This window comes from Equus caballus, chromosome X, assembly GCF_041296265.1.
Source record: "Equus caballus isolate H_3958 breed thoroughbred chromosome X, TB-T2T, whole genome shotgun sequence".
Lineage (NCBI taxonomy): Eukaryota > Metazoa > Chordata > Mammalia > Perissodactyla > Equidae > Equus > Equus caballus.
Window position 1 is genome coordinate 145,597,895 of NC_091715.1, and position 26,358 is coordinate 145,624,252.

The 26,358-nt window shown below is 39.0% G+C and overlaps 1 protein-coding gene across 1 annotated transcript in view; it reads left to right on the forward strand.

Annotated features, from left to right (window-relative positions):
* Positions 1 to 3,239: 3,239 nt before the first annotated feature.
* Positions 3,240 to 26,358, forward strand: part of VBP1 (VHL binding protein 1) — a 29,707-nt gene continuing 6,588 nt past the window's right edge. The window contains 4 exon segments of the mRNA NM_001433650.1: positions 3,240 to 3,393; positions 6,859 to 6,983; positions 24,133 to 24,199; positions 25,280 to 25,378. Coding sequence (NP_001420579.1) covers positions 3,301 to 3,393; positions 6,859 to 6,983; positions 24,133 to 24,199; positions 25,280 to 25,378 — 384 coding nt within the window. The 5' untranslated portion in view covers positions 3,240 to 3,300.

Here is a 26,358-nt window from a genome sequence, read left to right on the forward strand (position 1 = left end):
ACTGTCTCCAGTCCTCAGCTCCACTACCTCCTAGTCCTGCTATCCTACCCAACTTCTTCGCTCCTCCAACATTACCTATCTCCCCAGCCCTCCAACCCCTCGTCCCCAGTCCTCTATTCCCCAGCCTATCAACAGTTCTGCAGCCCTTCCTGCTTTCCCTTCTCCTCCAGCCAGACCCCTCTCTCCAGTATCCCATCCTTGCTCCTCTCTATAACCTTCCAGTCTCCCCCTGTCCCCAGTCCTCTAGTCCAGCCCCTCTCTCCAATTCACCTCCCTCCCTCTCCAGAGTTCTGCAGCCTGGCCCGGTGTCCTCCCTACTCCAGCCATGTTCACCTCCCTGAGCAGGTTCCTGAGTGTGTTCAGAGTGGAGAGTGTGCCCCTCTTCCAATTTTCCTACCTCGCCCCCTTTCCTCTATCCTCCTGTACTGCTCCGTGTCCCAGATTTCGTGCCCTGCTCATTGTCCTCTGACCTCACCTCCTCTTTTAATTGTGTCACTCTTCTTTCCTTCTCTGGTCTTCAATCCTTTTGTCTGGCCCTTGCTCCATCGTCATCCTGCTCTGCTCCACCATCTGTCCAGTATCCTTTTCCTGCTCCCTCCTCCCCCTCCCCCAGCTCTCTGGTAGGCCTGCTTGCTTCCTAATGCTTTCCTCACGGAGTAGTTTTATTTTGAAATGTATTAGTGTTTGTGAGGATGAACATGTTTTCACATGTTTAAAGGAAATTCTTACATCTTTTTATTTGTTAATTGTCTTTTTTTTTTTAATTTTTTTTTTCTTGTGATGAGGACTTTTTTTTTTTTTTTTAAAGATTTTATTTTTTCCTTTTTCTCCCCAAAGCCCCCCGGTACATAGTTGTGTATTCTTCGTTGTGGGTTCCTCTAGTTGTGGCATGTGGGACGCCGCCTCAGCGTGGTCTGATGAGCAGTGCCATGTCCGCGCCCAGGATTCGAACTAACGAAACACTGGGCCGCCTGCAGCGGAGCGCGCGAACTTAACCACTCGGCCACGGGGCCAGCCCCTTGTTAATTGTCTTTTGACCATTTTTCAGGATGACGTTTAGTCTATTTCTTTGATACAGTTTCGCTAATATTTTTTACCAGTTTCTTAACAGTTTGAATTTGCTCTGGTGTCATTTTTGTAAGTGTTATGTTGTTGTTTTTTATAAACAGGCAAATGTATCAGCCTTTTCTTTTATTGTCCCTAGATAAGTCATAGAATGTCTTTCCTTATACCAAAGTTAAAGGGGGAATTATCCCATATTTTCTTCTGGAAAAGAATTTATTTTTTTACACATTTATTTTTTTATTTTACATTTATTTTCCTAATCCATTTGGAATTTATTCTTGTATATAGTTTGTGATATTAATCTAATTTTATCTTTTCCCAAATGGCTACCCAGCTGTCACAACACTGTTTATTAAAAAGTATATCTTTGCCTCAGTGATTTGAGATGCCACCCTCATCATTTATTAAATTTCCCTGTGTACTTGTCTGTTTCTGGACATTTTACTTTATTTCACAAGTCTGTTTTTTTTTTTTTTTTTTTTTTCCATGCAATAAGGAACACCGGACTTAGAACTGAATTATTTGGGTTCTTTCTATTTTACCCCAAGACATTCTGTGGGATTTTAGGCACCTTCTGTTCTCTTTCTAGGCCTCAGTTTTATCATCTGTAACATGAGAGGCTCCAACTAGATTGTTGCTATTTCTATGACTGTCTGTACTAATTAGCACTAATCTAGATTGCCTTATACTATTAGGAGCTGGAGAGTGCCTGCTGCAGCCTGCCTTCCTGGAACTTGAAGCATGGAGTTCTGGCTTCCCAGGCCTGGCCTCTTCTTTGACTCAGTACTGGGGTGACTTTGGGCTCTTGGTTCCCTAGTGCTGGGTCTTTTTGCATATAGCTTCGTTTCTTTGGCCTTGAGAGGCTTTTCTTTGACCTCTTTCTGATTCTGTTGGCACTCTACCATGACAAGGTCATTTTATGTATGTACTCATAATGACCAGACAGTAAGGATGTTGGGATGTTGGGTGGAACAAGATAATGAAAATAAAATCATTCAGTTGCCCTATTGTGTAGCAGGTACTTTTTAGGCATTGTACGTATATAATCTTATTTAATCTTTACAACAGCCTTATTGGTATATATTGTTATCACTTTAAAATATGACTTAGGTAGTGTCTTCACCTGTGTATCCTTCCTACGTGATGTGTCTATTATAATATTTATCCTATTATCTTACAAATGGTTCATTTTTAAGGCCCTTTACTTGTCTGTAAACTAAGAGTGATAGCAGTCCCTCTCACACTGGGCTGTGGAGACTAAATAACATGACTTAGTGACTGGCACACAGTTGGTTTTTAATAAATGTTAATCATTATGTGTGTCCCCACTAGGTAAGGGAACTGACGTTTATCCTTCATTCATAAAGGGCCTGGCTCATGGTAGGCTTTGTGGGTGTGGATGAAGCACTGCTTCATTGGGAATCACTCCAGTGCATGCAAAGGTAGGAACAAACACGGTTGTTAGATGTCAGAAAAGACGCCAAAGAATAATTAATTGTGTCTGTATAACACACTTGCCCTCAAAGAGTTGTAGTTGTGGGCAATGCTGGGGAAGTCCTTGGGCATAGAAACCTCAGAAGAGTCCTTAGGATTTTGTTATGTAGACTGAAGCTTTCAAAATGTTTGAGTGGAGTGGCGAGATTCTAATCAAAGGTGGCTTTCGGGAAAGGTTGGTACAATGGGAGTGATATTTATTAGAATCAGGCCAGTGACTCCAGAAGCAGACACAAAACAAGTCCCCTTCAGGGGCCAGGAAGCTCGCTGGGATGCTGGGACCAGAGAGGCACCGAGGCCAAAGCCCCATGGTGGCGTCTAGGTCCCAGGTTCGCTTGTATTCGAAAGGAGATCGGGTCACTTCGAAGGCCCTTCTGAAGAGTGCTCCCTGTTCTATGGTGAGAGTGGGGTCCGACTCGGTCCTGGATTCCCAGGGTCTCCAGCCCTGCCCACCCACAACATCCACGAGACGCTTTTTCGCAGGACTCTGTATTGTCCTTTCCGCAGAGCCAGCTTCTCCCCCGCGGCTCTTCCAGCCTTGTCACTCACCTGCACGCAACCAATCAGCACCCAAAGGCTGGGGGACTCTGGTCAGGGAGAAGGGGCCGGGTACTTCCTGCGCGCCAATGAACGCGCAGACTCACAAGGGAGGGGCGGGCTTGCAGGTGCAAGCGAGCCAATCACGGGCCCCCGGCGGCTGGCGGTTGGAGAAGCAGTTAGTCGCGCGCTTGCTTCCCCAAGATGGCGGCGGCTAAGGACAGTTGTGGTTTAGGTGAAGTGGCAGCAGGGAACGGACGGCGGCTCCACCTAGGGATTCCTGAAGCCGTGTTTGTGGTAAGGGCGCGCTGGTCCTCGGCATCTTGATGCTAGGCCGCGGGCCACCCCTTCCTTCACGGCCCTTACTCTGGCCTCGACTGTTGGGAAAATGAGTTGAACTAAAGGACCTGGCAGGGAGTGCTCCGTCCTCTATCTCCCTCCGCGCCTCAACGGACTGAGCTGTACTGGGAACTGCCGGGGGGGAAACGTGGTCCGAGAAGGCTCGAGAAGAGAAGGGGGCGCCGGGCGGGAGGATTGGGGAGTCGGAGCGGAGTGGGGGGCGGGGTGGTCTGAGGGACCGCCCCGGCCACCGGGGTTCGTCCCCTGCTGCCTGGAAAAGGGGAAGCGGTGAGAAACTCGAGACTCAGCCTAAGTGCTGGAGAGACCGACAGATAAATGGTGACTTAGGATACAATGAGTAGGCAGAATGGCTCCTGCTAAGGTTTGAAAATAGGAAAAGACAGTCTGTTGAAGGAGAGCAGCGGTTTGTTGCCTTAGAGGAATGGAATAAGAGGCTGATGGGAAAGTGGGATAGGGTGAGAATGTGAAGTCCTTGTGTGTTCTGCTAAGGAATTGAGGCTTTATCCAATAGGCAACGGGCTGTCGTTAGAAGGTGTCTAAATAAAGCCGTGATATAATGTTTCGTCTAATTCAGGAGAATAAGTGGTTTTAGGTACATCATTCTAACAACTTAGTAGAAAATGAGTCGTGTGGAGTTGAGACAGGAGGCAGGGAATGCAATTTGGAGGCTTCATAGAACAGGTAGACCAACCCAAGTCCAAACAAAGAGAAGCAAGGAGATGCTTTCAATCCTGTCTTTGCTCTAGGCTAATCTAGAAAAAGTATTTGAGAACTATTTGAATAATGACAGAAAACCTCACTGGCCTTCCAGGCCGGTATCATCTGTCTTTCCCGAATCAATTCTTAATGGAATTTTCTCGGCCTTTTGGTTTGTACCTCTGTTGCCTTATCTCTGTCTTTTTGTTAATCATGTCTTACATCCTTCAAAAGACCCATTTGTTTTATTGATTACTTAGAATGTATTTTATTTAGAGTGTATTCTTTTATATACACTCTATATTGCATATTTGCATTTGGTGATTCAATTTTGTAGTTATTTTCTTTAGTCATTTTGCGTTTTCTCCCCAAGCTGTGCCATTTGTTTCTTTATGTTCATCTGCGAACTAATTGTATCAACAGATAATTTTTGTTGAGTGCCAGGGACTTTGCTCATGCTTTAACAAAACTCTAGGAGGTAGATACTGTTATCGTTCCCGTTTTGTAGATGATGAAACTGAGGCACAGAGCCCTTTAGTAACTTGTCCCGTGTCACACAGGGTGTGAGTGAGTTATCCAGGATTTGAACTTGGGCAATCTGTGGGGCTCCAGAGCCTCTACTTACACATCCTGCTCTGCCACTGGGAGGAAAGTGAGGTAGTTATCTTGCTCATTATCATTTCTCCTGGTCCTTGCACAGTCCTGACACATAGGATAAGCTCCTAACTGGATGTCGAATTGAATTTCCATAGTGCCTTAAATACTACATTCAGGGTGCTCAGCTACAGATGACTCCAAAAGTAATTCAGGAGGATAAACTTTGAGGGCTTTATAAAGTTTTATCTTAAAATGTTATGGGTTATTTTTTTCTAGACCTTAAAATTTTTGCCAATATGATGTAGTAAGCAATCCAAATTTTACGTAATTATTTTTATGTTCCCAAACTAATGGGAATTGCATGGTATTGTAGAAAGAACATTGGCATCTAAATAGACCAGGATTTGAATTCTGCCTCTACTTCCCAGTTGCTGCTTAGTCTTGAGCATATTATTTTATCACTTTGAGCCTCAGTTTCTTTAATTGGAATAGGAATAACAATACTTACAGAGTTGCTATGGGAGATGGAGAATGTGCTTTCAGTATTGCAAGTAGACGCTTAATATATGTTAGTTTCTGTGATGATAGGAGGCAGTATACCATACTGGTTACAAGTTAGACCTCACCCTTGCCCCTTTCCCCATTCCCACTGGTGCAGTAATTTGCTTTTCTCCCCCTTGTCCATTTACTGACCTCTTCATCTCTAGAATTTCATATCTAGTTCAGATATGATCTCCCTGTAGTTTTTCCTGACCACTACCCCAAGATGGTTTTCTTGGTACTTTCATCTATTCCCTTAGCACATTGTGTTATAGATATAGCTATGTTTGTTGAGCACTTCCTAGCTGTCACGTACTCTTCTAAGCATTTTACACATGCTAACTCATTTAATCCCCTGTGGGGAAAAGGTACTTTTTTTTCATTTTAGAGATAAGGAAATTGAGGAAAAGAGAGAGGTTAAATAACTTACCCAAGGTCAACACGTCTATTATGTGATGAAGCCAGAATTCAAACCAGGCAGCCTCTGTCTCTTAACCGAAATCCTATTCTGCTATAGTTAATTCTCCTTGTTAGACCCTAAGCTCCTCATAACAGGTACCATGTGCTGGAAACTTTGACTTATTTCTCTTTCCTGCAGTGGCCCTTCTAGGAAGACAGTATCTCCAGTTTACATACAGAGCTCAGCCGTTGCCTCAGCCTCACCTTTTCAGTTACTTTTACTGTCTCTAGCTTGATGGCTTCATAGTTGACTCCGTTGTTGTGTTTCTCTTTTTCTCCTTGCCTTGTTTCAGCTAAAATATTCCCTCGTAGCTAGTAAGCATGGATAAAATTAATGGTGTAGAGATCCCAGAAACTGTAAGATAATTGAATTTAACTTACTTGCAGTGAAAAACTAAAGTTCTTTAAAGTACTAGAAGGCTGTTATAGAATCTCCTTAAAGTTTCCATGTATTTTCATCTTGTTTTTGGTTCTTATCTAATTAACTAGCTTTTCTTCAAGGATCAGCATATAGTATACATTTAAAAAATGCTTTTCAGTTTTACTGCTTTTCTCTTGCTTAATTATTCCTGTTACAAACTATTGTTCTGTTTGCCTTTTAAGTTTACTTTATTTCAACCACTTGATACTTGAGGAGGCACTTGTGGCTTGCCTTGGGAACCTAATGACCATATTTAGCATGATTTCTATGGCAGAACTTGTTGAGTTAATAATTTAAGTAATAAAATCGATAATTTTAGCCCCCAACCTGTTGAAGCGTTTTGTGGCTAGGGCACATGACTGGGCAATGTGTTTGATTCTTGGTAATTTTCATATTTACTACTAGGGCTGCATGGAGGATGCATAAAGCAGGCAAGGTCATCTTTCTTTCCCAATATACATAAAAATAAGAAAAGGAAGGTAGAGGAATAATAAATTAGCTATATAATGTATGTGCACTGTATAAAATGGTCTCTAACTTTTTATAACTACTTTTTTAGTTAAAAACCATCCTGTGGAGAAAATGAAACACAAACCTTTTTATGTTTTAAAGATAAAGCTAAAGCAGTCAAATATCATATTAGAAGTATGAATTCTAAAATTTGTAATGTGTTATTTTTTATATTAAAGGAGGATGTAGATTCCTTTATGAAACAGCCTGGGAATGAGACTGCAGATACAGTGCTAAAGAAACTAGATGAACAATACCAGAAGTATAAGTTTATGGAACTCAACCTTGCTCAAAAGAAAAGGAGGTAAGTGTAAAAACTTCCAAGATTTAAAAAAATTTTTTTTTTGAGGGAGATTAGCTCTGAGCTAACTACTAGCAATCCTCCTCTTTTTGCTGAGGAAGACTGGCCCTGAGCTAACATCCATGCCCATCTTTCTCTACTTTATACGTGGGACGCCTACCATAGCATGGCTTTTGCCAAGTGGTGCCATGTCCACGCCCAGGATCTGAACCGGTGAACCCCGGGCCGCTGAGAAGCAGAACATGTGAACTTAACCGCTGTGCCACTGGACTGGCCGATTTTTTTAATTAATCTTGTATGGCTTACACTTTTAAAAAAAATCGAGACATAATTTACATACACTAAAATGTCCCAATGTTGAATGTTCAGTTTGGTGAATTTTGACAAATATATCCACTTTTGTAATCATTGCTGAGATCAGTATGATAGAACAATTTCTATTGCCCCAGGAAGTTCTTTTCCCTCCTTTCTAGCCAACCCTGCTCACTGCCAGAGACAGCCACTGTTCTGATTATTTTCACCATAAATTAGTTTTGTCTGTTCTTGAATTTCATATAAATGGAAGCACATAGTAACTAGTATTTTAGGTTACCCTTCTTACACTTAGTATAATGCTTTTGAGAGTCATTGATGGTGTTGTGTGTTTATCAGTAAATTAGTTTCTTTTTGTTGCTGAGTCATGTTCCATTGTACGTGGACGTACCTCAATTTTTATCGATTTGCCTGTTGATGGACATTTGGGTTGTTTCCCCATTTGGTTTTGAGTCTGTGTGTGGGCATATGTTTTCATTTTTCCTGGGTAATTACCTAGGGGTGGAATTGCTGACTTGTATGGTAAGTGTATGTTCAATTTTATGGAAAACTGCCAGAAGTCCCCCAAGGTCACTATACCATATTATACTCCCACTGGCAATGTATGAAAGTTCCGGTTGTTCCACATCCTCGCCAGCACTTGGTATTGTGAGTCTAAAGATGGTTTTGAAAGCATAATAGAATGAATATTGACCTTATTCCAAAGCTTTTAGGTTCATAACATATTAGATGTCTAATTCATTCTTCTCATTTTGCCAATGATATGAGAGACCCACAGAGTTTATGATTTTTCCAAGATTTCATAGCTAATAGGCATAGGACAAAGGTATTCTTGCTCTCAATCCTTTTATTTCCCTGTATTTTTACAGTAGCTTATAAAGTCAATTCATTGTAATAAATATTTCTGGATGTCTGCTATGCACATGTGCCAGCATTCTTCTGTCAGTTGAACATGAAATTCCTAGTAGGTGCCAGATGCTATTTTGGGTGAAATAAGGTGCAGTATCATCTGTTTTCAACAAGGACACTTTCTAGGGGCATGATGGGTATATAAATAAAATAAGTACACAAAGTACGCAAAGCAGTCAGGGTGCTTTGGTACAAAGTAATGAGTTAGCAAGGGGAAGGCATGATCTGGAGGGGGCAGGGAGGTTCAGGGGAACCTTCTAAGAGGACCAGATGGTTGTGTAGAATTTCGAAGGCTGGTTATGAATTTGGAGGCAGAAGAGATGGAGAAGACTGGATGGAGCAGTTTTGGGGGAATATCAGGAGTTCAATCTGTACCCATTTGAGGTGGACATCCACGTGGAGATGTTAAGTAGGCAGTTAAATATATGAGTCTGAATTTTGGGAGTGATTTGGGCTGGAAATAAAAACTGGGGGTCATTTAAACCAGAGAAGTGAATGAGCTTCATCACCAAGGGAGGGCATGTAGGTGAAGAGAAGATCAAAGATCTGGGCACTGCAACAGTAAGAAGTTAGGGAGAAGAGAGATAACCAGCAAAAAAGACTGAAGAGAGGCTGCCAGTGAGGTCAGGAAAACCAGGAGATTGTGGGCTTCTGGAAGCCAAGCTAAGGAAATATATCACAAAGGAGGGAATGATCGCTTGTGTCAAATACTACTGATGGCTCCAGTAAGATAAAGACTGAGAATGGATTTGAAATTAGCAAAGTGGAAGTCATTGATGTTCTGGATGGAAACACTATTGGTCCAGTGGTTTAAAAGAGAATGATGGAATGATGGAGACAGTGAATATGGAAAACTTTTTTGAAGAATTTTCCCATTTTAGTAGTGGGTTGGTTGTCTTTTTTTATTTGTAGGAGTTCTTTATATATTGGATACTAATCCTTTTAGGTTATATATGTGAGATATTTTTCTTCCTTTTGTAATTTGGCTTTTTTCTTTCATTATGCTTTCTTTTGCCCAGTAGTTCTTAATTTAAATGTTTTCAGTCAAAGTTGCCCTAAATAGTTATTGCTTTTTGTGTCTTCTTTAAGAAATCCTATCCTATATTTCATATTTAAAAAGACAAACTCCTATATTTTCTTTTAAAAGTTGTAAAATTTTGCTTTTCACATTTAACTTCTTAATCCGTCAGAAATTTATTTTTATGTATGGTATGTGGTAGGCTTCTGATTTCTTCTTTTTTTTATGGGTATGTCATGGACATACTCTTTTTTTTTTTTTTTTTTTATTAATGTTATGATAGATTACAACCTTGTGAGATTTCAGTTGTACATTTTTGTTAGTCATGTTGTGGGTACACCACTTCCCCCTCCGTACCCTCCCCCCACCCCCCCTTTTCCCTGGTAACCACCGATCAGATCTCCTTCTCAATATGCTAATTTCCACCTATGAGTGGAGTCATATAGAGTTCGTCTTTCTCTGACTGACTTATTTCGCTTAACATAATGCCCTCGAGGTCCATCCACATTGTTGTGAATGGGCCAATTTCGTCTTTTTTTATGGCTGAGTAGTATTCCATTGTGTATATATACCACATCTTCTTTATCCAATCATCAGTTTCTGGGCATGTAGGCTGGTTCCACGTCTTGGCTATTGTAAATAATGCTGCGATGAACATAGGGGTGCAACGGACTCTTGAGATATCTGATATCAGGTTCTTAGGATAGATACCCAGTAATGAGATGGCTGGGTCATAGGGTATTTCTATTTTTAACTTTTTGAGACATCTCCATACTGTTTTCCATAGTGGCTGTACCAGTTTGCATTCCCACCAACAGTGTATGAGGGTTCCTCTTTCTCCACAACCTCTCCAACATTTGTCGTTCTTGGTTTTGGATGTTTTTGCCAATCTAACGGGGGTAAGGTGATATCTTAGTGTAGTTTTGATTTGCATTTCCCTGATGATTAGCGATGATGAACATCTTTTCATGTGTCTATTGGCCATATTCATATCTTCTTTTGAGAAATGTCTGTTCATGTCCTCTGCCCATTTTTTGATCGGGTTGTTTGTTTTTTTGTTGTTAAGCAGTGTGAGTTCTTTGTATATTATGGAGATTAACCCTTTGTCGGATAAGTGGCTTGTAAATATTTTTTCCCAATTAGTGAGCTGTTTTTTTGTTTCAATCCTGTTTTCCCTTGCCTTGAAGAAGCTCTTTAGTCTGATGAAGTCCCATTTGTTTATTCTTTCTATTGTTTCCCTCAACTGAGGAGTTACAGTGTCCGAAAAGATTCTTTTGAAACTGATGTCAAAGAGTGTACTGCCTATATTCTCTTCCAAAAGACTTATTGTCTCAGGCCTAATCTTTAGGTCTTTGATCCATTTTGAGTTTATTTTGGTGTGTGGTGAAAAAGAATGGTCAATTTTCAATCTTTTGCATGTGGCTGTCCAGTTTTCCCAGCACCATTTGTTGAAGAGACTTTCTTTTCTCCATTGTAGGCCCTCTGCTCCTTTGTCGAAGATTAGCTGTCCATAGATGTGTGGTTTTATCTCTGGGCTTTCAATTCTGTTCCATTGATCTGTGGACCTGTTTTTGTACCAGTACCATGCTGTTTTGATCACTGTAGCTTTGTAGTATGTTTTGAAATCGGGGATTGTGATTCCGCCGGCTTTGTTTTTCTTGCTCAGGATTGCTTTAGCAATTCGCGGTCTTTTGTTGCCCCATATGAATTTTAGGATTGTTTGTTCAATTTCTGTGAAGAATGTTCTTGGGATTCTGATTGGGATAGCATTGAATCTGTATATTGCTTTAGGTAGTATGGACATTTTAACTATGTTTATTCTTCCAATCCATGTGCAAGGAATGTTTTTCCATCTCTTTATGTCATCGCCTATTTCTTTCAAGAAAGTCTTGTAGTTTTCATTGTATAGATCCTTCACTTCCTTGGTTAAGTTTATCCCAAGGTATTTTATTCTTTTCGTTGCGATTGTGAATGGGATAGAGTTCTTGAGTTCTTTTTCTGTTAGTTTATTGTTAGTGTATAGAAATGCTACTGATTTATGCACGTTAATTTTATACCCTGCTACTTTGCTGTAGTTGTTGATTATTTCTAATAGTTTTTCTGTGGATTCTTTGGGGTTTTCTATGTATAAGATCATGTCGTCTGCAAACAACGAGAGTTTTACTTCTTCGTTACCTATTTGGATTCCTTTTATTTCTTTTTCCTGCCGAATTGCTCTGGCCAGCACCTCCAGAACTATGTTGAATAGGAGTGGTGAAAGTGGGCACCCTTGTCTTGTTCCTGTCCTCAGAGGGATGGCTTTCAGCTTTTGTCCATTGAGTATGATGTTGGCTGTGGGTCTATCATATATGGCCTTTATTATGTTGAGGTACTTTCCTTCTATACCCATTTTACTGAGGGTTTTTATCATAAATGGGTGTTGGATCTTGTCGAATGCTTTCTCTGCATCTATTGAGATGATCATGTGGTTTTTGGTTTTCATTTTGTTGATGTAGTGTATCACGTTGATTGACTTGCGGATGTTGAACCATCCCTGTGTCCCTGGTATAAATCCCACTTGATCATGGTGTATAATCTTTTTGATGTATTGCTGTAATCGGTTTGCCAAAATTTTGTTGAGGATTTTTGCCTCTATGTTCATCAGTGATATCGGCCTGTAGTTCTCCTTCTTTGTGTTGTCCTTGTCAGGTTTGGGGATCAGAGTGATGTTGGCTTCATAGAATGTGTTAGGGAGTTCTCCATCTTTCTCAATTTTCTGGAACAGTTTGAGGAGAATAGGTATTAAGTCTTCTTTGAATGTTTGGTAGAATTCTCCAGAGAAGCCGTCTGGTCCTGGACTCTTATTTTTGGGGAGGTTTTTGATTACCGTTTCTATTTCCTTACTTGTGATTGGTCTATTCAGATTCTCCATTTCTTCCTGATTCAGTTTGGGGACATGGACATACTCTTTGACTTGGTACCATTTAATTTAAATTTTTTTTGAGGTATACTTTTTTTGGTTTGTTTTTGTTTTGGTGAGGAAGCTTGGCCCTGAGCTCACATCTGTTGCCAATCTTCCTCTTTTTTCCCTCCCCAAAGCCCCAGTACATAGTTGTATATCCTAGTTGTAAATTCTTCTAGTTCTTCTGTGTGGGACACCACCTCAGCATGGCTTGATGAGCACTGTGTAAGTCTGTGCCCAGGATCCGAACCAGTGAACCCTGGGCCGCTCAAGCAGAGTGCATGAACCATGTGGCCATGGGGCTGGCCCCTCACCATTTAGTTTTAATGTGGTCCAAGTTAATCTTTTTTCTTAATGGTTAGTGCTTTTTGTATCCTGTTTAAGAAATATTTGCCTGTCCCAAGTTCAAGAAGATATCCTCTTAATGTTTTATTCTCAAAGCTTTATTGTTTTATCTTTCACATTTAGACTTATAATCCATGAGTTATTCAGAAATATGTTGCTCAATTTCAAAGGAATTGTGGGATTTTCAAGCATGTTTCTTTGTTCTCTCTATTTATTATAGATTGATAGTTGGATTTACAATTTTGATCATATTCAGGGTGTATTTGTGGGGTGTTTTTTGGCAACACTGCTTCATAGATTTGTGTACTGTTCTTCCATTAAGAGGCAGATGGTATCTACTTATCTCTTTTTATGATACTCAATGCCTAGATCCATTAATTATGAGTTGCAAAATGATAATGTTCTGATTCAGTTATTTCTTTTTTACTGATTAATAAGCTGTCATACTTCCATAAAGAGAACCGTCCCCTCACGTACTATTTGGTAAAAGTGGCCGCAGGAAATCAGCTCACCTCTCAGTTTCTTCCCTTGCAGGAATCTTAGCCCTGTAGTTCCTATCACCTTATCAGCTCCGTGCTGCCTGCCAACAAAGGATGGATTTATTTTCTCTGGCCATTTGAGCAATTAGAAGTGGGAGTGCTGGTCTGCTGCCATCTTAACGTGAAACAACTTCTGTCCTTTTTTTACGAACTTTTTAGTCTGTTTTATTGGATGCGTGTCATTTGAAAATTATTATGCCTTCTTGGTGAATTTAACCCTATTAAAATAATGTGTATTGTTACAAAGTCTATTTTGTTGGATTCTTACAGCTGTCCCAGCTTTCTTGTGGCTAACAGTTTCTTGGCGTATCTTTTCCAGTCCCTTTATGTTCAGCCTACTTATTATATATATTTAAGAGTGTTCCATGTAAATAATATAGGGTTATTGCTTTTAAATCCAGCAAGTCAGGGCCCAGGCTAAGGTATACAGCTGATATCAGCATCTGCTTCATGATGCCTACTTCTCTCTGGTCTTCACCGCTCAGTTCAAAGCCTTTTCCAGTTGTTTTCTCTTTTATTTTTTTCTGGAATTTCCCTCACCTCTGTGATAGCAGCTACGCAACAAAAACTGTTTTTGTGCATGAGCAAGTTTTGTAGCAGATGGCTCTGTTTAGATTGGATACTAACCTTTTTCTTTACAGATGTTGTAAATCTTTTCTTGCAGCCTGTCATTTACCTTTAACTTTACCCTCAGCTGTGTAAAAGTTCTTTAGTATTTCGTGATTCTCTTGTGGTGATCTCTTTAACACGTAAATTGTATGCCTTTTATCTATCATCTGTTAATTTTTTTTCCTTCTCTCCTTCTGTGATTCTTGTCAATACGGATGCTGATGCTTCTAATTCTGTCTTCTATTTCTCTTTATTATTTCCTCTCTTCTGCTGACTTTGGTACTTTGTCTTTTGGCAGTTAGCTGGATATCCATGAGCTCTTTATTTCAACCATTACGTTTTTTTATACCTAGTAGTTTTCATTGGTTCTTATTACAGCTATTTGTTTATTCTTACTATTACCAATATCCTGTCTTTTGTCTTTGAGGTATTTTTAAATTGGTATATAATCTTATCTTTTAGTATGTAATTTTGTTTCATCTGATAGAGGTTGTTGAGTTTATTGTCTTTATTTTATTGTACTTGAGTTTAGCAAATTATCATTTCTTTTCCCTGTAAACTCATATTCTCTCTGGGATATCAGTTACTTTGGCCAGTAATGTATGTGAGGGTGGGAGTAATTTAAGTCCTTTCTGGTGGGTAGAGGTAGGAAGAATGCTGCTGGTGTTAAAATCCAGGGCACAGCCATTGGACAAGTGCTGCTTCTCCCCAAGAGGGGCACTGCTGGGGGTCACTACTACCATCTTCTCAGCTCCTCAGCCTGAACTACTCCCTGCCTCTGACCAATTCTACTCTTTTTCTACCCCTACAGTGTTGAGGTAGGTAATGTGCTTCGCCCAGGGCAATTTAGAGGGAGAAAAACACCTAGAAAATTCTCCTTTAGCCTTACTTCTCTTTCGAAGACTTGGTCTACTTCCCGTCTAAGCTACTCTCCCCTCTCATTCCCCTACTCACTGCCAGGACATATAATAACAAAGACCTAGAACTGACCCATTGACAACTATCCATTGACAGGAGAGTGAATAAAGAAGTTGTGTTATATTCATAATTGAATATTATATGGCAGTGAAAATGAGCGAACAAATCTTAGGGACCTAATTGAGTTAAAAAAGCACACCCCAGAAAAATGCATACAATACGAGACCATTTGTATTAAGCTAAGAAACCAGCAAAGGATTTATTGTTTAGGGATACACATAAATATGATGGAACTCTTTGAAAAAGAAAACAAGGGACTGTAAACACTCAGTTCAGGAGAGCTCCTAACTCTTGGGATGGAGCAGGGTAGGGTGGGATGTATTGCTTGGACATCTGCAGTGGCCTTGGCTATCTGGTTCCTAAGTTGCCTGAGTTTGCAGCTGCTCAATTTATTAATATGCTTCATAACTTATACAGTATATGTAATATTTACACATACAAAAATATATCATAGAAATCATTTACTTGACCAAAAAACTTGATATGCACATAATTCTTATGTTGTATGTGTTTCAGATATTTTACAAATGAATACATCTATATCTTTCTAGTATTTACCTATATCAACAGATCATACAAAAATAAGCAAAATTGAGAGACCTACAACATCCATATGGAATTGTAAAGAGCTCATAGAACTAAGTCAAACTAAGTCAAACAAAGTGAATGCTAAGACTATGTTTCTAGATTATTCACTGGACTATATTACCAGATAGTGATACCATTTTTTTTTTTAAGCACTGGACTCGTCTAACACGTTTCTCACCAGGTCAGTAGCACAGGGTGTAATAAAGTTTGCCCTGCTGGCCTCCTTCACATGTGCTGTGGCTTCCTTTATATGATGCATTAAGTACATTTTCATTATATTTAAATTTTGTTTACAAACTGATCAATAATATTTAGTTAAATTTATTTTGAAAGAACCACAGCTTTGTTTTTGTATCTTTAGTTTTTTTTGTTACAAATTACATTGTGATTTGATAGGGACTCCAGAACTATTTCTTGCATTTTTCCATGCACAACATGTTAAAGCCTTGGGCAGCTGCTGCTGCTGCTTCTGCTGAGGAAGATTAGCCCTGAGCTAACATCTGTTTCCAATCTTCCCCTCCCCCCCTTTGTTTTTTTTGCTTGAGGAAGATCAGCCCTGCACTAACATCTGTGCCAGTCTTCCTCCTTTTTGTATATGGGACACTGCCACAGCATGGCTGATGAGTGGTGTAGGTCCACCCCCGGGATCCAAACCTGTGAACATGGGCCACTGAAGTGGAGTGCGCCAAACTTAACCACTATGCCACAGGGCTGGCTCCAAGCAGCTTCTAAATGTCATAAAAAACAGTTACACCTCAGTGACCAAAAAAGAAAATATTTTGTTCTTTCCTTTCTAAGTGACTTTGAGTGTTTTCAGCATATTTTTATCTCTTATTTTCTTGTCAGTGTGGTTGATTTCATTTGGGAGTCAGTTGCCAGTGGTTTTTTTAAGTTACTTTTTAGTAGACTATTTTTTTAGAGCAGTTTTAGGTTCATAGAAAAATTGAGCAGAAGGAACAGAGATTTCCCATATACCCCCTGCCCCTGAAACATGCATAGCCTCCCCCAATATCAGCATTCCCCCCAGAGTGGTACATTTGTTACATTTGAGGAGCCAGTATTGATGTATTATTAACAACTAAAGTCTATAGTTTACCTTAGGGTACACTCTTGTGTTGTACATTATGTGGGTTTTGACAAATGCATAATGTCATGTATCTGTGATTATAGTATCATACAGAGTAGTTTCACTGCTCTAAGAATTCTCTGTGCTCCACCTGTTCATCCCTCCCTTCCCTCCTAACCTCTGTGACAACCACTGACCTTTTTCCTTTCTCCATAATTTTGCCTTTTCCAGAATGTCTTATGTTTGGAATCATACACTATGTAGCCTTTTCATATTGGCTTCTTTCACTTCATAATATGCTTTTAAGATTCCTCCATGTCTTTTCATGGCTCAGTAGCTCATTTCCTTTTAGCGTTGAATAGTATTCCATTGTCTGAATGTACCACAATTTATTTATCCATTCACCTATGGAAGGATAGCTTGGTTGCTTCCAAGTTTTGGCAATTATGAATAAAGCTGCTGTAAACATCCATGTGTAGGTTTTTGTGTGGAAATACATTTTCACCTCCTTTGGGTAAGTACCAGGGAGCGCAATTGCTGGATGGTATGGTAAGAGTATGTTTACTTTCATGAGAAACTGCCAAACTATCTTTCACAGTGGCTGCACCATTTTGCCTTCCCACCAGCAATGGATGAATGTTCCTGTTCTCCACATCCTCACCAGTGTTTAGTGGTGTCAGTGTTCTGGATTGGGGCCATTCTCATAGGTGGGTGTGTAGTGGTATCTCATTATTTTAATTTGCATTTTTCTGATGACATATGATGTGGAGCATCTGTTCATATGCTTATTTCCCATGTGTATATCTTGTTTGGTGAGGGGTCTGTTGAGGTCTTTGGCCCATTCTTTAGTGAAGTTGTTTCTTTTCTTACTGTTGAGTTCCAAGAGTTCTTTGTAATGTAATATTTTGCATAGCAGTCCTTTACCAGATATATCTTTTGCAAATATTTCCTCCTAGTCTGTGGCTTGTCTTTTTATTCTCTTCACAGTGCCTTTTGCTGAGCAGAAATCTTTTTTAAGTTTTTTTTAAATTTGGTTCATAATAGTTTACATCATTATGAAATTTCAGTTGTACACTATTTCTTGTCTGTCACCACATAAGTGTTCTCCTTCACCCCCTGTGCTCACCCCCCAACCCCCTTGCCCTGGTAACCACTGAACTGTTTTCTTTGTGTGTTTCTTTATATTCCACATATGAGTGAAATCATCTGGTGTTTGTCTTTCTTAGTCTGGCTTTTTTCACTTAGTACATAATACCCTCCAGGTCCATCCATGTTGCCAATGGGGTGATTTTGTCTTTTTTATGGCTGAGTAGTCTTCCATTATATACATACACCACATGTTTATCCAATCATTGGTCACTGGGCACTTGGATTGTTTCCATGTCTTGGCTATTGTGAATAGCGCTGCAATGAACATAGGGGTGCATATGTTACTTTGGATTGTTGATTTCAAGTTGTTTGTGTAGATACCCAGCAAAGGGATAGCTGGGTCATATGGTAGTTCTCTTTTAGTTTTTTAAGGAATCAGCCTCCTACTTTCCATAGTAGCTGCACCAGTTTGCATTCCCACCAGCAGTGTATGAGGGTTCCCTTCTCTGCACACTCTCTCCAACATTTGTTATTTTTAGACTTAGTGATTATACCCATTTTAAAAGGTGTAAGGTGGTATCTTAGTGTAGTTTTGATTTGCATTTCCCTGATGATTAGTGATGTTGAACATCTTTTCATGTGCCTGTTGGCCATTTGTATATCTTCTTTGGAAAAATGTCTGTTCATATCCTCTGCCCATTTTTTGATTGACCTGTTTGTTTTTTTGTTGTTCAGTTGTTTGAGTTCCTTATATATTATGGAGATTAACCCCTTGTCAGATATATGATTGGCAAATATTTTCTCCCAGTTGGTGGGTTGTCTTTTTGTTTTGATCCTAGTTTCTTTTGCCTTGCGGAAGCTCTTTAGTCTGATGAAGTCCCACTTGTTTATTTTTTCTTTTGTTTCCCTTGTCTGAGAAGACATGGTATTCAATCAGATCCTTTTAAGTTTGATGTCAAAAGAGTGTACTACCTATATTATCTTCCAGGAGTTTTATGGTTTCAGGACTTGATCAAGTCTTTGATCCATTTTGAGTTTATTTTTATGTGTGGTGTGAGATAATGGTCTACTTTCCTTCTTTTGCAAGTGGTTGTCCAGATTTCCCAACACCGTTTATTGAAGAGACTATCTTTTCTCCGTTGTATGTTCTTGACACTTTTGTCCAAGGTTAGCTGTCCATAGACGTGTGGTTTTATTTCTGGGCTTTCAGTTCTGTTTTGTTGATTTACGTGTCTGTCTTTGTACCAGTACCATGCTGTTTTGATCACTATGGCTTTGTAGTACCTTTTGAAGTCACAGATTGTGATGCCTCCAGCTTTGTTCTTTTTTCTCAGGATTGCTTTAGCAATTGGGGGTCTTTGGTTGCTCCATATGAATTTTAGAATTCTTTGTTCTATTTCCCTGATGAATGTCATTGGGATTCTGATTGGGGTTGCATTGAATCTGTAGATTGCTTTTGGGTAGTATGGACATTTTAACTGTGTTTATTCTTCCAATCCATGCGCATGGAATCTCTTTCCATCTCTTTATGTCATTATCTATTTCTTTCAATAATGTCTTATAGTTTCCATTGTAGAAGTCCTTCACCTCCTTGGTTAAATTTATTCCTAGATATTTTATTCTTTTTGTTGTGATTGTAAATGGAATTGTATTCTCGAGTTCTCTATGTTTGTTATTAGAGTATAGAAATGCAACTGATTTTTGTAAGTTGATTTTGTACCCCGCAGCTATACTGTAGTTGTTAATTATTTCTAATAGTTTTCTGATGGATTCTTTAGGATTTTCCATATATAAGATCACGTCATCTGCAAACAGCGGGAGTTTCACTTCTTCACTCCCTATTTGGATTCCTTTTATTCCTTTGGCTTGCCTAATTGCTCTGGCCAAAACCTCCAGTACTACGTGGAATAAGAGTGGTGAGAGTGGGCATCCTGTCTTGTGCCTGTTCTCAGAGGATGGCATTCAGTTTTTCCCCATTGAGTATGATGTTGGCTGTGGGTTTGTCATATGTGGCCTTTATTATGTTGAGGTAATTTCCTTTTATCCCCATTTTGTTAAGAGTTTTTATCATAAATGGCTGTTGGATCTTGTCAGATGTTTTCTCCACATCTGTTGAGATGATCATGTGGTTTCCATTCCTCAATTTGTTGATGTGGTGTACCACACTGATTGATTTGCAGATGTTGAACCATCCCTGTGTCCCTGGTATAAATCTCACTTGATCTTGATGTATGATCCTTTTAATGTATTGCTGTATTTGAGTTGCCAATATTTTGTTGAGAATTTTTGCATCTATGTTCATCAGCAATATTGGCCTGTAGTTTTCCTTTTTTGTGTTGTCCTTGTCAGGCTTTGGTACCAGAATGATGTTGGCCTCGTAGAATGTGTTAGGAAGCATTCCATCTTCCCTAATTTTTTTGGAATAGCTTGAGAAGGATAGATGTTAAATCCTCTCTGAAAGTTTGATAGAATTCTGCAGGGAAGCCGTCTGATCCTGGGCGTTTATTTTTGGGGCTGCTTTTGATTACTGTTTCAATCTCTTTACTTGTGATTGGTCTGTTCAAATTGTCTGCTTCTTCTTGAATGAGCTTTGGGAGATTGTAGGAGTCCAAGAATTTATCCATTTCCTCTAGGTTATCCATTTTGTTGGCATATAGTTTTTCATAATGTTCTCTTATGATCTGTTGTATTTCTGTGGTATCCATTGTTATTTCTCCTCGCTCATTTCTAATTTTGTTTATCTGAGCTTTTTCTCTTTTTTTCTTTGTAAGTCTGCCTAGGGGTTTGTCAATTTTGTTTATCTTCTCAAAGAACCAGCTCTTTGTTTCATTGATCTTTTCTATCGCCTTTTTTGTTTCAATAGCATTTATTTCCGCTCTGATTTTTATTATTTCCCTCTTGTTGAGTTTGGGTTGTGTTTGTTCTTCTTTTTATAATTAGCTGTAGTTTGAGATTGCTTATTTGGGATTTTTCTTGTTTGTTAAGGTGTGCCTGTATTGTGATGAATTTCCCTCTTAGTACCACTTTGTTGCATCCCATATGAGTTGGTATGGTACGTTATCATTTTCATTTGTCTCCAGATATTTTTTGATTTCTCCTTTAATTTCTTCAATGATCCATTGGTTGTTCAGTAGCATGTAGTTTAGTCTCCACATCTTTGTCCCTTTCTCAGCTTTCTTTTTGTAATTAATTTCTAGCTTTATAGCATTGTGATCAGAAAGGATGCTTCTCATTATTTCAATTTTCCTAAATTTATTGAGGCTTGCTTCATTTCCCAACATGTGGTCTATCCTTGAGAATGTTCCATGTGCGCTTGAGAACAATGTATATTTTGCTGTTTTTGGATGGAGTGCTCTATATATGTCTATTAAATCCAACTGGTTTAGCTTTTCATTTAATTCCACTGTTTCTGTGTTGATTTTTCTGTCCGATCTATCAATTGATGTGACTGGAGTGTTGAGGTCCTCTGCTATTATTGTGTTATTTTTAATATCTTCTTTTAGGTTTGTTAATATTTGCTTTATGAACTTTGGTGCTCCTGTGTTGGGTGCTTAGATATTTATAAGTGTTATATCTTCTTGCTGGAGTGTTCCTTTGATCGTTATATACTGCCCTTGTTTGTCCCTCTTTACCTGCCTTATCTTGAGGTCTATTTTGTCCGATATAAGTATTGTGACACCTGCTTTCTTTGGTTTGCCATTAGCTTGGAGTATTGTCTTCCATCCCTTCACTCTGAGCCTGTGCTTGTTGTTGGAGCTGAGATGTGTTTCCTGGAGGCAGCATATTGTTGGGTCTTGTTCCTTAATCCGTCTCGCCACTCTGTGTCTTTTTATTGGAGAATTCAATCCATTTGCATTTAGGGTGATTATCAATATATAAGGGCTTAATGCTGCCATTTTATCACTCGTTTTCCGGTTCTCCTGCATTTCCTTTGTTTCTCGTCCAGTGTGTTTTGGTCTACCAATTGAGTTATGTAGTTTTTTATCTTGTGTTTCTTTGTTTTCTCCTTATTTATTATTTGTGTCTCTGTTCTGCTTTTTGTTTAGTGGTTACCATGCGGTTTGTATTCAAAGTCTCGTAGATAAGATAGTCCATTAGTATTTGCTAACCTTTTCTGATGTATAGCTACAATTTCCTGATTCTGTCTACCTATTTATCTTTATATTCTGTGCTTGGTAACCTCTTTCTCCCTTTTTTTTCAGGTATGAGGGCCTTCCTGAGGATTTCTTGACGGGGGTGGGGGGTCTTGTGGCTACGAACTCCCTTAGCTTTTGTTTATCTGGGAAAGTTTTTATTTCTCAATCCTATTTGAAGGATATTTTCACTGGATAGAGTATTCTTGGCTGAAAGTTTTTGTCCTTCAAAGATTTGAATATGTCCTTTGAGTCTCTCCTAGCCTGTAAGGTTTCTGCAGAGAAATCCTCTGAAAGCCTGATAGGGGTTCCTTTTTAGGTTATTTTCTTCTGCCTTGCTGCCCTTATTTTTGTCAGTCACTTTTGCCAGTTTCACTACTATATGCCTTTCAGTAGATCTTTTTACATTGACATATTTAGGAGATCTGGTACCCTCTTCTACATGGGTTTCCATCCCCTTCCCCAGGTTTGGGAAGTTCTCTGCTGTTATTTCTTTGAACAAGTTTTCTGCTCCATTCTCCTTCTCTTCTTCCTCTGAAACACCTATAATCCTTAACATTGCATTTCCTAATTGAGTCAGATATTTCTCAAAGACTTTCTTCATTTCTTTTTAGTCTTGGTTCTCTCTCCTCCTATATCTGGAGCATTTCAATATGTCTATCCTCGATTATGCTGATTTGCTCCTCTATAATAATGTCCACTAGAGCATTCAGGGAATCCATATTTTGTTTTATCTCTTCCATTGTGTCTTTCCTCTTCAATATTTCTGAGTGGTTCTTCTTTATAGTTTCAGTCTCTTTTGTGAAGTAGCTCCTGAACTCGTTGACTTGTTTCTCTACATTCTCTTTTAACTCGTTGAGTTTTTTTATGACAGCTATTTTGAATTCTGTGTCATTTAGATTACATATTTCTGTGTCCTCAGGACTGATTTCTGGGTACTTGTCATTTTCTCTCTGGTCTGGACATTTAATATAATTTTTGATACTGTTAGAGGGCGTGGCTCTGTTTTTGCACATCGTGGTATTGTTTGGGCTCAGTTACCGCTTTTTCCCACTGGGTAAAAAAGAATAAATGGTCAAGAGCCATTTATTCTTAGTCCTCTGCATTCTGCCAGGATCCCAGACACTGGAGCTGGTGTTGGGCAGGTGCAGGGAGGGATGCTTTCTTCTGCATGCTCTTGGGGTTTTCTCGCTCTGCCCTTGCTATCTGCTCTCCTTGGGTGTTGGCTTGATGTGGTCACCTCCACATTAGCTTTTACCTCGGTAGGGGCTTTCCCCTAGGCTGTGAGGGCCTTTAAGGATCTTTGATATTCTGGTGAATGAACGTCCCCTCCCCTGTTTCTTCCCTCTGGGAGGCCCCACTGTCCTGGATCCCAGTCTTTTGGGGAGGGTGTGAAGTTTTCTCTTACCCTGTTTCACCTCCTCTGAGGGGGGCTCCAGCCTCTCTGCCCTCCATCATATGGCTGCGTGGGTCTCTCTGTCGTTTTTGTGTTGTGTTAGGATGTCCTCTGTTGGAGTGTGAATGTCTTTTCTGCTGTGTGGTGGAGGGGAGAGATAACTAGAGAACTCACTCCACCTTGATGCTGATGTCACTCCTGAGAAATTTTTAATTTTAATGAAGTCCAGCATATCAGTTATTTCTTTCATGGATTGTGTCTTTGGTGTTGTATTTAAAAAGTCATTGCCACACTCAGGGTCATCTAGAATTTCTCCTGTGTTATCTTCTAGGAGGTTTATAGTTTTGCATTTTACATTTGGGTCTATAGTCCATTTTGAGTTAATTTTTATGAAGTATATAAGGTCTGTCTAGATTCATTATTTTGCATATGGATGTCCAGTTGTTCCAGGCTAGTAGTTTTGCTATAATATAACTTACCTGTTGAGTCTGATCAGTTTCATCCTGCCCAACATCGTTTTCTTTCATTTCTTGTGTTGAAACCAGTGATCCATTCATAATTTTAAGAGCAGTTCTTACCTAACTTGAAAATAGCATTTATCAACATAAAAGTTAAAGAAACATTACCCAAAATTTAAAAGAATCACTAAACTATACTATATCAGAATGTGGTGTGTTAGGTATTCTGGTGATATTGCACATTTCTTGCAGTGTGAGAAGCACAAGCCCTGAGAAGCTGTCACTGTACTTTGCTGGCATTTAGCTGACTGTGATGTACATGTCTGTGCAGTGAGTGCACTGAGCAGGAGCACGTGATAGGGATTTGGTGGTTTCCAGTGGTTTTGAATTTAGAATATAATATTTGAATGCATGTTATTTAAAAAATCTGTTTAAATGCAATTCTAATCAAATGCAGAACCTTGAATCACCTCTGGAATGTGGTTTGCTCTAGAAATGTTAAATAACGATGGGGTGTTTGACATATAGAACAGGGATTTGTACACAATAGGCATTCCATAAACATTTGCTGTTACATCTAAATGTTTTATTAAATATATCTGAAATATTTTAGATATTTTAAGAAACAAAATTTATTAAATATTTTTAATATTTTATATTTGTAAATAGTTCACAAAAACATGACAACAGAAGATGTGAAGCTAGTAAGACTCTGTCCTGGTGTTTATTCTTGCCTGCAAAATACTAAGCTAACCTTTTTCTTATTCACAGGCTAAAAGGTCAGATTCCTGAAATTAAGCAGACTTTAGAAATTCTAAAGTACATGCAGAAGAAAAAAGTAAGTGCATTTTTGTTTCTAAATAAGAGCGAACCAGGATACTTCAGCAGAGATGTGTCTTCCTTGACTCTTTGGTACTGGTATTTGATCTGTGCTGGAAGCTCCAGTCTGCCTGAGCACATGCACTGATGTTACAGACAGTATGCTTCCATGATAAATGTGGCTTTGTGACTTTCCCCCCAAAGTCAGGTTTAATTCTAGGGCCCACACTTTATGGATTATTTTACTTAAATATAGTATTTGCAAAACTTAAATGCAATTTGAAATTATTTTAGGTACCAAAAGAAAATGTCTTATTTTGAGGTAACAGCATCTAAGGGTTTTTGTTGTTGTTGCTCTTGTTCTCTCTAAGATTAAGGAGTGACTCCAAGACTTATAGAACTGGGGGGAATCTTAGATATTATGTTTCAGGTTCTCATTTCACAGTTGAGGAAACAGAGAGAGGTTATACTTGGCCAGTTTCACATAGCTAGTTACTGGCAGAACTGGATTTGAGGATCTTTTGAATCTTAATCTGATACTTATTAAATAAAAGCAGGTTGCAAAGATTAAATTTCATAAGCATATTATATTTAAAAGATTATGTGTATATGTACATATATAATTTATTACTTGACTGGTAGAATATCCACATTCCTATTACGTTATTTTATATGGTGAATTTTGTAAGAGACTTTGGAAAATTGGTTGGTTGGGCATGAAGCACTGATGAACTGATAATCATAGCTAACTCTTGTATAGCACTTACTCTGTGCCAGGCCCTGAGGAGGGGGTATGTGTGTGTGTACTCATGCACAGCTTCAGAGGTGTAGGGACTGTTGTTATCCTCATTTTACAGATGAGGAACCTGAGACACAGAGAAGTTAAGTGATGTGCCAAAATTACACAGGTAGTAAGTAGCTGAGCCAGAATCCATGCCCTCTGTGCTCAGCCATCTGGCTCCAGCATTCATTTCTTTTACCACTACACTTAGTCTGTATGATGATACTGTTTTAAATGGCTTAGGTTCAGCTCTCCAGTCTCTCCTTTGTATCCTTGGTATTAAACTGGCCTGTTTACAGTACTGTCATTTTTTTGAAGGAGTCTACCAATTCACTGGAGACCAGATTCTTACTGGCAGATAATCTGTATTGCAAAGCTTCAGTTCCTCCTACTGATAAAGTGTGTCTGTGGTTGGGGGTAAGTAAATGTAATAGCTGCAGCTTTCGTAGCTGACGTTTGTAAACCAGTGGTTTTTCCCACTCCAACAGTATTGTTTGAGCTGTGTAAAGTGCTCATCTCCCTTTGACTGCGGAAGGAGCAAATGGATGGAGTTCAAGTGGTCCATATTAGAAACTGACTAGAATTAAGAGTGTGATGAAGATTGCTGCAGAAACATGCTCAAGTCTCTCCCAGTCAAAAAAAAAACTGACCAAAAGCATACTTCCCCTCCAGCTATTGCCTTATCTCTTAAATGTAACAGAAGGAAGAGCAATAGAAATAAAATAGAAGGTGCTGCTGAACCTCAGTAAATGTTTCTCCCCCATAAGAGTTTATTAGTTTTAGAAAGATCTCTAAACTTAATGGGGAAAATGATTATTAACAAAAGCATTGAGGTTGTTAGAGTCCATTTTTTAAACCATGTATTTCAACTTTAGATGATTTCATAGAATTTTCTAAAAAAAAAGTAATAAGAAACATCAGTAATTGATGAATTAAATTGGGAGTTTAGGATTGGAGAGATATACTTTTCATTGATTATTTTTGGTCCTATTTGAATTTTTCTACAGTTTTTCTAATTATCGTGGATTGTGTTATTCAATCAATAAGTATTTATGTAGCACTTACTTTGTGCCAAACACTTTCGTGTTATCTCATTTAATCCTTACAACAGTCCTTTGAGTAATTTTTAAATTCCATTTATCAGATAGATGAGGAAAGTGGTTCAGGAAATGCCCGGTGGTAAGTCGGGTGGTAGGAGGAGTTCAGAGCTGGGAAAGGTACTGTTCCCCACCTCCACAGTGGACGGATCCCCAAGTTTCAACAATAACGCCTGATCTCGAGAATTCCAGATGCAGTCGTTTTGCCTTTGACCCTAGCATGTCTCAGAGATAGTAAGGGAACAATAAAAGCTGACTGTTTTTCTTATTGGATCAAATGTAGATAATGTATATGTCTTT